The sequence below is a fragment of the Mus caroli genome, chromosome 8 (assembly GCF_900094665.2).
Source record: "Mus caroli chromosome 8, CAROLI_EIJ_v1.1, whole genome shotgun sequence".
In the NCBI taxonomy this organism is placed as follows: Eukaryota; Metazoa; Chordata; class Mammalia; order Rodentia; family Muridae; genus Mus; species Mus caroli.
In genome coordinates, this window is record NC_034577.1 from 101,644,149 (window position 1) to 101,655,359 (window position 11,211).

The 11,211-nt window shown below is 44.6% G+C and overlaps 1 protein-coding gene across 1 annotated transcript in view; it reads left to right on the plus strand.

Moving 5' to 3' along the window:
- The window catches only part of Hydin (HYDIN axonemal central pair apparatus protein), a 307,836-nt gene that overhangs the window by 251,297 nt on the left and 45,328 nt on the right, over positions 1-11,211 (plus strand). Inside the window, exons 54-59 of the mRNA XM_021171126.1 lie at positions 1,882-1,981; positions 3,412-3,580; positions 4,059-4,294; positions 7,255-7,372; positions 10,105-10,309; positions 10,364-10,437. Of these exons, the coding sequence (XP_021026785.1) occupies positions 1,882-1,981; positions 3,412-3,580; positions 4,059-4,294; positions 7,255-7,372; positions 10,105-10,309; positions 10,364-10,437 (902 nt within the window). The remainder of the gene's footprint in view (positions 1-1,881; positions 1,982-3,411; positions 3,581-4,058; positions 4,295-7,254; positions 7,373-10,104; positions 10,310-10,363; positions 10,438-11,211) is intronic.

The window sequence follows — 11,211 nt, forward strand, 5'->3', positions numbered from 1 at the left end:
GGAAAGGAAAGGAAAGGAAAGGAAAGGAAAGGAAAGGAAAGGAAAGGAAAGGAAAGGAAAGGAAAGGAAAGGAAAGGAAAGGAAAAAGGAAAGGAGGAGGGGGAAGGGAGGGGAGGGGAAGGAAGGGAAGAAAAAAGAGAAACAAACAAACAAACAAAGGGGATGGGAAGGAAAGGAGGGAGAAGAAAGGGAGAGAGGGAAGGAGGGGGGGAGTCAAAAAAAAAGAGAACCCCCCACAATGTATTATAGCCCTGAGGTCAGTTCAAAGCAGGTCTTACTGGGTCTCACTAAGTTGATATCAAAGTGCTGACAGATAAGCACTCTTCCCTAAAGGCTTTGCAGCCTCTAAGAGACCACCCCATTTCTTGGTCTGTGTCCCCTTCCTAAACCTTTGAAGCCAGCAATATCCCACCAGGTCCTTCTCATGTTGCCCTCTCCCTGGCTCTCCCACTTCTGCTGTCCCCTTCTATTTTTATAAGGACCCTTGTGGTTATACTGGGCCTTTAGGATGACCCATGTCAGCCTTCACATTTAATGTCAGCCAATCCAATACCTTGAGTGCCCTTAGTCATGTATTCACAGATCCCTGGAATTAGAATGTGTGTCCTGAGACGTTCTATGGAGCACTCTGCCATAACACATGAATTGTGTATCCCTCTCTGAGCACCTGATTCTACATGACACCGCCTCTCCCTGACAGGCCTCTTCCTCAGCAAGATTATTAGGGCTACATGTTAATCAGATGCCGTTGTCTTAACGTACAGGCAGCATTGTGATGAAAAGTGCCTATCAAAAATAAAATAATGTTATTGTGGTTTCATTTATCACAGAATAGTTGTCCTTAGTGACCACTAAGATTGTATTTATGAAGAGTTTTAATAATCTGAGGGAATGCTTATCTTGAGACACTAAGTAAAACAACACAAAGTTAGACCTTTTGAGTGCAACTTGGTAAATTTTCTAAATTTTGGCTTAGCAATTAATTAATGATACTAACTTTCAGAGAGCCCAGGGTTTGGTTCCCAGCACCCGTCTGGAAGCTCACAGCTGTCTGTAATTCCAGTCTCAGGGGATCCAATGCCCTTTCTGGCCTCTGAGGGGTCCACTGTATGTATGTATGTATGTATGTATGTATGTATGTATGTATGTATGTATATGGTATATATATATATGAATATGATGCAGACACGTGTGAAATAAAAATAAATAGACTGTTTTAAAAAGATTTTAGAGAGCTCTAGAGATGGTCCCTCAGTTAAGAGCCCACCCACAGCCAGGTAGTGATGGAACAGGCCTTTAATCCCAGCACACAGGAGGCACAGGCAGACAGATCTCTTTGAGTTGGAGGCCAGCCTGATCTACAAAGTGAGTTCCAGGACAGTCAGGGATACACAGGAAAAACATATCAAACACACACACACACACACGTTGGTCTCCAAAGAATCCAAGTCTGTTTGATTTCCAGTACCCATATCAGGCCTCTTACAACTACCTGTCATTCTAGCCCCAGAAAGATCCCACTCCTCTGGCCTCTGCACTCACTTGCATATATACACACACGAAGATGCACATATATACACATAATTAGAAATAATAATAACAACAAATATAAATAAATAAATATCCTAGAGAATTTAGCTAGCAGTAGTCATGCAATAGTAGTCCCTTGTGGTGGAATCTCAAGGGAGAGATGTCCGGATATACTAGGAGGCTTTTGTGTATTCTCTGAGGCTTAGTCAAAAGAGTTTCCAGAAAAGAAGTTCCCTAAAGTCATCATTGTGGAATGATTTGCCTTGTAATCTATAGAGGGGAGCCAGTGCAAGGGCCCCTGCTCTGGCTCTCCTACCCACTCACCCATACCCCGTGCCCTGGCCTCTGCAGGAACTGAAGGAGGTCTGGATTTTGGAACTTTGAGGGTCATGGAGGAGGTAAAGCAGCCCCTTCAACTGAAAAACCGTGGAAAATATGAGATCATATTCAGGTAACCTGAATTGCATGGGATGCGTGTGTGCGTGTATGCATGTATGCATGCCAACTGCCCCTATGCACTCAGGAAGAGAAGAGGATAAAACATGTAGGTCTTGTGTCCTCGACTGAAGCTCCAGGTGAACCACCCCACTCAGTTCCCTCGAATCCGAGGATGAAAGACACACTCGTACATAGCTTATTTTATATATATATATATTTTAGCTTAATGGTCAGGCTCTTCTAAGCCTTCCTCAACGATCACACCCTTCTTTTCACTCCCAGCTCAGCACCCTAAATCTGCCCTCAGCTTTACTTGATCTCTAATCTCCTGCCTGCTACCCCAAGGCCACTCACCCCACCAGAGATCTCACATGGCTGATGGTTCTGTCTCCCTCCAAAGCAAATATTTCCTCCCCCTTGAGTCTGCTAGCCTGCCTGCAGGAAAACTAGAAGTCCCGCCTACTCCACCTAGCTCATTGGCCACAAGCATCTTTATTGCTCAATCAAGAACCAATTGGGGAGCAGGACCGTCAGTTCAGTATTCACACACAGATTCCCCGACAATCAAAAAAGCATCAAAACCACCCCCTACAAGAGGATGTCTGGGAAATTTTTTTTAAAGGGAAACCAGAAACTGGTACTGTGAGTAAAGTGCCTGCTGTGCTGGTGTGAGAACCTGAGTTTAGGTCCCCAGCACCCACATTAAAAATCCAAGCATCCATAACCCTGGCACAGGAGGTGAATTTCTGAAGCCCTCTGGCCAGCCAGGTTAGCCTACTTGGTAAGCACTGGTTTCACTAATAGATCCAGTCTGAAAAGGTGGGGAGCAATCAAGGAAGACACCTAACATTGACCTCCAGCCTCAAGTGTTCAGGCACACAGCACATGCACACACACATACACAATACACATACAAAACAAACAAATAAAAAGCCTGGGGCTAGGAGTGTAGCTCAGTTGGTGAAGTGATTGCCTGGTATGTCTTTAGTTTGATCTCTTCAACACCATGTAGTAGCACGTACCTCATCAGGTAGACGCTAAAAGACCAGAAGTTCAGAGTAATCCCTGGCTACATGGTAAATTTGAGAGGCCCTATCTAAAAGAAAAAACGAAAGAAAGAAATATGGATAATAGCTCAGGAATGACCTCTGGTGTTTACATCCACAGATGTGTGTGTGTGTGTGTGTGTGTGTGTGTGTGTGTGTGTGTGTGTNTGTGTGTGTGTGTGTGTGTGTGTGTGTGTGTGTGTGTGTGTGTGTTCATACAAGAACATACACATGCATGCACATACATACACAGGAAAAAAGCATAGTGGGTTTTGCTTGGTATGATAATTACAAAGGGCCAGAGACAGGCAGGTCCTCAACAGATCAAACTGTCCTCTCAGACTTTGTGGGATCCCTGGATAATTGTTTAAAGGGATTCTTTATCCTTGTCTTCCAGCTTCACTGTGGACACCTTAGGGGTTTTGCCAACAAACTTAAGTTCCATGATCTCAATCCAACCCAAAAGGGGGACACTGACCTCAATAGATAAGCCCACAACTGTCCAGGTGTTCTTCCGAGCAAGAAAGGAGGTGAAGATCGATTGCCAGCCCATCCTGCGCTGCCAGGTGAGAGAGCCCAGAGGCCTGCTGACTCAATGGCATCCTGATTGGGGGGTGGGGGGGGGCAGAGAAAGAAGGCTGAAGGGGAGATAGCTTTTGTGGCAACCAAAGAAACTACACCAGAGTTCAGTCCCAACTAACCAGCACAGGTAGGTCAGAACAGAGATGTGCAGAGTCACCAGAAATAGAAAAAGGGGAAAGGTTTTGGGGTACATAAGAAGCAAGGGATCTGTGTCCCACCGTCAAGTAAAAGCAGCAGGCATGGTTGCTGCATGTCGACATGCGTAGTAGAAATTAATCTCTGTGTTGGCACCCTTTACTGTTTTTATTTATTCATTAAGATGAAGCATGAAGTAACGACTCTCTTACTCTCTTTTTCTCCATCATGGAAGCAGGCAAGAAGACAGCAGATAGATGTCCAACCTTTGACACTGCAACATGACTGTACCCCTGGCTAACATCTTCTTAAACCTTCCCTCTCTAGATTATTGAGCCAACTCTCCCAGAAGGTGAGATCATTGCCAGCATCCCTATTAAGTTTTCTGTGAATGCAGTATACTCCAAATTCACCATCAGCCCCTCCTCCATCATCAATTTTGGGGCTTTGATCTGCGGTACCAGGAAAAGCATCACCTTTACCATAGAAAACCAAGGCATAATCGACTTCAAATATGCCCTCTACAGGCTGACAGGGGAGAGTCCAATTCTTCAAAAGAAGATGTAAGCCAAGTTCTATTGACATGGTGCTTTATATTCTACAAAGAGCTGTGTTATACTGTACCTAACTAAATTCACCCAGTCCTCTTGCATGAATGAAGCAGACCCTCAGGTTTAGAACTGTCTTGTGAAATCACCAGGAGGGGTTGGTTCTGAAGCATGTTTTCTGATCAGATTTCAGGTTAGCTGCCATCAAACACAAGCTAGGTTTTGACTGAGACAAATGTAAAGTCTTGTGGATGAGTATGATGGTGCATACCTATAATCCCAGTACTCAGAAGGTAGAGGCAGAAGGATGAGGAATTGTGTCATCCTTGACTTCCTAGCAAGTTCTAGGCCAGCTTTGGCTACTTGAGACTCTCACAAATGAATGAATGGATGGATAGATAGATAGATAGATAGATACATACATACATACATACATACATACATACATATATAGATAATAGATACATAATATGTAGATATATATACATAGATAGGTAGAGATACACATATATACATACATATATACATAGATGATCTATAGATAGATGATAGATACATATATAGATAGAGAGAGAGATACATTGAGAGAGAGAGAGAGAATAAGAAGAAAGTAAAAGGGAGGGAGAGAGGAAGGAGTAAAGCCTTCGGTGGGAAGATTTTGGATTCTGTGTTCTGGCCTGGTGTTTCTGGTTAAGTCATTGCTCTCTCTAGCATCCCTCTGGGTACTGAGGAATGATTACAGAAAAAAACTAACTCTAGCGAAGGCTTAAGCCGTGCCTCACTATGGAGGGTGGGGTGGCACAGGGCACCCTGGAGATGTAGGCAAGAGAAAACAGTGATGCCTTCAGCCCAGCAAGCGCCTCTCCTGCCTGGTCACCTGGTCACCATGGTTGCCTCGGTAGTTACAATAGCCATCCTGTCTTCTTCAAAGGGCATCTCTCATCAGGAGACCAAAAAACGACCGATCTTTTGAGCTCTCCTGTCTCATAAGTTTGTCATTTTCCGTGGAAGCAAATTTTAAAGATGGCTTGACCAGTTCCCAAGATGTGCCTACCTAGATTTTTTTACTTTCTAGGCATTTTAAAACAGACCTTCTCCTCACGTTGCTTATTATAGCTTTGTATTTTTTTTCCAGCTCTAATTTTTCTATACTAGCAAAATTTGAACTTATTAAGAAATTTGGGATTCAGAGACAAAGTTTGGAGCTAAGATGAAAGGATGGGCCATGCAGAGACTGCCCCACCCGGGGATCCTTCCCATAATCAGCCACCAAATGCAGGCACTATTACATATGCCAGCAAGATTTTGCTGACAGGACCCTGATATAGCTGTCTCTTGTGAGGCTATGCCAGTGCCTGGCAAATACAGAAGTGGATGCTCACAGTCATCTATAGGATGGAACACAGGACCCCCAATGGAGGAGCTAGAGAAAGTACCCAAGGAGCTGAAGGGGTCTGCAACCCTATAGGTGGAACAACAATATGAACTAACCAGTACCCCCGGAGCTTGTGTCTCTAGCTGCATATGTAGCAGAAGATGGCCTAGTCGGCCATCACTGAGAAGAGAGGCCCCTTGGTCTTGCAAACTTTATGCCCCAGTACAGGGGAACACCAGGGCCAAGAAGTGGGAGTGAGTGGGTAGGAGAGCAGGGCAGGGAGAGAGTATAGGAGACTTTTAGGATAGCATTTGAAATGTAAATGAAGAAAATATCTAATAAAAAAATTTTTAATTGGGATTAAACTGCCTAGAATTTCTTTCTTCCAAATTTAATTTCAGCCTCCTCACAGTTTCTTCTGCAGTGACTTAGTAACGCTTCTGGCTAGCTTACATTGTATTTTAAGTTATTCTCATTTGTAGGCTGCAGAGATGGCTCAGTGGTTAAGAGCACGTACTGTCCTTACAGAGGACTGGGGTTCAGTTCCCAGCACCCACATGGTGGCCCACAACTCTATGTAACTTCAGTTCCAGTTCCAAAACTCCTCTGACATCGTGTCCTGGTCATCCGACAAGTGAATGAATACATATGGTTTTCAAAAATACTTTTGATGTGCCTCAAATACAGTTGCACACTCTAGGTACAGTAGTCTCTGGAAAGCAAACAATTGGCTACATTGGTTTCAAGTGAAGTAAATTTCCAAAATTTATATCTAGCTACTGTTTACACTAGCCCTTATACATACCATGGCTACAAACATGAATAATGGAGACAAAAAAAAATGTCACTTCATGCATAAAATAAAGTCAGATAAAAGAGTTTATTTTTTTAAGATTTATTTACTTAATGTGCATTAGCATTTTGCCTGTGTGAGGATGCCAGAGCCCCTGGAACTGGAGTTACAGACAATGTGGGTGCTAGGAATTGAACCCAAGTCCTCTGGAAGAGAAGCTGGTGCTCTTAACCACTGAGTCATCTCTCTAATCCTGGGTAAAAGTGGAGGATGGGGCTGGGGTGGTGGTGTTATGGTTGCTGTTGTTAGCCAGATTTCCATCACTGTGACAAAAGACCTCAAATAATAAATTCACAAGAAAAATAGGGTTGTTTAGGCTCCGAGTTCTGGAAGTCCAGACCATGACTTCAGTTGAGTCTGACCAGTGTATACAACAAAGAAAAACTGTTCCTCTAAGACCATGAAGCAAAAGGGAGAGGAGGGGGCTAGGGTCCTACAATCCCTTTGAAGGGAATATTAGTGAACTAAGAATCTCCCACTGGTGTTGTCTTGGGGACCAAACCTTTTAACACATGGAATTTGCATGAAGTAATTTTTAAAATCCTTATGATTCATACTTCACAAGTATGATTACCCATGTCACTTTCTTAATAATTATCCTATGAATTCAAGGTTTCAATGCCACCCTGGTCCCTTCCTAGACAAAGGAAAGCCCTCTCTTATCCCCACATCCTAGAAGAAAGGAACTCAAGCAGTGTCTCATGTCCTCATCAAAATCTGAGGCTGTACTCTTGCATCTCTGATCAGAACCAGCCACATGAGGCATGGAAGAACCCGAGAAAGTGAAAGCTTCTACAAGCCTGGAGCAACTAAAGTGGCCAAGTTCTCAGACACAGTCCAGAAAGACACGAACATAGCAAACCAGGTAAGTCACAGAAACAGCAAACACTTTTCTCCTATACTTTCCTCTTTTTTAAATTTTGTATATATTTTGGATTTGTGCACATGAGTGCAGGTACCAATGAAGGCAGAGACAGACGGCATCAGGTCTCATGAGGTTACAGTTACAGGCATATCTTAGGGATTAATCCCTGTGAAGAGACATGACGACCACAGCAACTCTTACGAAGGAAAACATTTGATTGAGGCTGGCTTACAGTTTCAGAGGTGTGGTCCATTATCACGGCAGGAAGCATGGTGGCATGCAGGAAGACATGGTGCTGGAGAAGGAGCTGAGAGCTCTACGTATAGGTCTGCAAGCAACAGGAAGACACAGTCGGCCACTAGGCATGGCTTGAGCTTCTGAGACCTCAGAGCCCACCTCCAGTGGCACACTTCCTCCAAAAAGGCCACACCTCCAATAATGCCACTCCTATGAGGGCCATTTCACTCAGACCACCACAAGGCAGTTGTAAGCCACCTAATGGGAATTCTGAAAGCTAAACTCAGGTCCTTTGCTAGAATAGTCCATGACCCTAACCACCAAGCCGCCCCAGAACCTGACTGTTCTGTGGCTCAGATATTGAATTACATTGAAATCCTCGCTTTTTGAGATGAGGTGTGAAAACCTTTCATTTGGGCATCCTCTCCTGCTTAAAAAAAACCTCCACTGAATCACTTCTGCCTTCATTCTTCATACAGTTTTAAATCAAACATCATTTGTTTAGAGAAAACAGATACCTAGAGAGAAAGCCTTCTCTGTCCAGATGACTTACTTACCTGGGAATCTCCAGGGCTCAGTCCAGCTCCCAGCACATGACAACAGATTTTTAGTAGGTAGCAACCCAGTTAAGTCTCTAGAACCTTCCATGCAGGCTAAATTATGCCCGGATGCAGTGGTTCTGTGGAGCACATCAAAAGAGATTTGGAGGGCGTGAGAGTGGGGACAAGTAAGAAAACCCGCATCTCCAAGGGCAAGAACAGTGGAATTTGGTTGAAAGTTGTCCCACACCAGTACCCACCTCCTGTGCTAGATAGATTCCAAGATGCACAACAGAGGCATCGAGACATCAGAAGTCAGATCGCCTGCCATCGTGCGGCTTTGTGAAGCTGATCAAGAGTACAGATAAGCCTAGGAACCAGGAGCATATGCTATGTGTGTGGTGATGCTCTGAGGTTATTCCCGCTGCAGGGCATGTTGTGTACTGGTGGTCAGTCCCAGGGAGGGATTACAAGCATCTCCCCAACATCACACAGTTACCACACCTGGCGAGGGAATTCTAGCCACTTCACCAGCTCCTGCTGAGGTTCTTAGATCTAGCGGGAGACCCAGCTAGCTGCCAGAGTATGGGTCCACTGAGACTAGACACTGTCAGCCTACAGCATGCAAAACATCACTCACGCAGCAAAGAAACAATGGCCAATGTATCTGGGTCCCATCCTCTAAGATCCCAGAAGCTGCCCAAGGCAGCAGAGTCTCACATGTGCATACCAACCTCACACTGCAATCCCCAAACTCATTCTGCTCTGGGTTTTCAGCCCTGGAAGAAACTTGGGTCTCTGAACTAAAGCACTACAGAACATATAGAAATGTAAGGACAGAAACTGGTGTATTCAAGACAATCTTTCTCTCTCATAGGACTTTGTGTTCTAAGTATATGCTACAGTTATCTTGAGAACTGTACTAGTGGGGAGGGGAGCTGGTGTCTGCAGGGACATTCAAGAAGTCTCTTATAATGACATTCTTTTCATTTTAGCACTAATTCTGTACTACATGCTATATACAGTATATATATATTTCCATGGGAACCCTGTCAGTCTGCACTGCATGCTACAGTACATGCCTCATGACTGTTCTCTCATTTAACCTTCATTGACCCATCATGCAAGGAACATTTATAGGTACATAAGCCGAGACTTGGTGAAATCATTTTTCAAAGGCCAAACAAGATATTTGGGGATTGAGTTCAAGCCCCAGATTGTCTTGTTGCTAGTCTATTGCTGTGAAGAGACACCGTGACCAAGTCAGCTTATAGAAGAAAACATTTAATGGGGGGGGGGGGGGCAAAGGTTGCTTACAGTTCCAAAAGGTTAGTCCATGGTCATCATTAGCAGGAAGTGTGGTGGCAGACAGGTGGGCAAGGCACTGGAGGAGTAGCTGAGAGCTTACATCCCCATCCACAGATCAGAGGCAGAGAATGAGGCCAGGCTTGATGTGGGCTTTTAAAACCATAAGGTCCACCCCCCAGTGTCACACCTCTTCCAACCAGGCTGTACCTCCTAATCCTTTCCCCAAAGAGTTCTACCAACTAAGGACCACACATGTATTCAATGAGCCTACAACGGCCATTATCATTCAAACCTATAGAGTGTTACTCAAAAATCCTCATCTCAACCACTATTCTATTCTGTGCCCCACCCCAACCCCACTGTTTTGAGATTCCCCCCTCCCATCTAGATAAGTACTGTATAATGTACATATTATCTGCTTCTACCATGTCTGATCAAAAGGGATGTACAGATAAGGACACACTGAAAACCCATCCACCTTGAGCATCCCGAGCCTCTTCCTCCAGGCAAAGGGGAGAAGAGATGCCACCAACTGAGAGACGCACCACCGTCTCCCCATTTCATCATCTCTTGGCTCCCTTGGGAACTCTCCTACTCTGTTACCCACTTTGGTTCCTTCTATTTGTCCTTTCCACCTTTGTCCTGCAGGCCCGCTTCACCCATGGCATGTTCACTGTATACCCAGGATTTGGCTCCATCCCTTCTGGAGGACAGCAGGTGATCACCATTGAGTGTTTTGCAGACCCTGTGGGGAGGTGTGAAGAGTTTCTGGCCATCGATATCTCTGACCGAGACCCTAGAGAAAATCCTGCCGGCATCCCTTACACTCTGCTTGCTGAAGCATGTCTGCCAGGTAATGCAACTTGGATTGGCAACACCCTTAATTTGCCAGCCCATCCCTCTGCAGAAAAATCCTTCTCTCGAGATTTCCAGCAGACACAGAGGGGTCACTTCATCTGGAACCTTAGAGCCTCTTCTCGGGTCTTCAGCCATATCTGTCCTGAAAGCCTTAGCACATGTAGGAGAGAATTGCTTCTCCAATGCTTAGCCTTCCTGGGTCTGTTCCTAGATTCCCCATTGAGCAGTGCTCTCTGAGGAATGAGCTGGCATGAGATGTGGCCCAAGATTAAGGAGCATCAAGTCTGCTCATGCTCAGGTCACTTCTTGTAGACAGCATAGTCACAGAGCACACTGACCATTTAACTCAGCTAGAGCTCTAAGCTCTTTAGAGCCTCAAACAATTATAAGCCAACTCTCTCCTCTCTTGGCTCTCACCATTCTTTGCCAATGGAAGGAAAAGGCTGATAGAGATGGATCGACCAGAAGAGATCGTATAAAAGAGGAAGCCAACAGATTTTGTCCAATCTGTCATTTACATACTGGTGTGTGGACGTCCCTATCTGTCCTCCATGACACTTGCTTTTGATTATCATTGTTTATTTGTATTTGCAATGCAAAAAATATAACTCAAGGCCTTCTGTATGCTTGGCAAGTACAGTATCATTGAGTTGTATCCCTAGCCTTGTGATTCTCCTTTTTCAAAACCCAAATATCGTACAATGGCAAGATGGCTCAGAAGGTAAGGGTTCTTGCCACCAAAACTAACGACCCAATTACATTACAATCCATAGAATCCACACAGTAGGAAAGAATAGACTCCTATTGCAGGAGCAAGTTGTCCTATGAACTCCACATTGGATATTCTCTCTCTCTCTCTCTCTCTCTCTCTCTCTCTCTCTCTCTCTCTCTCTCTCT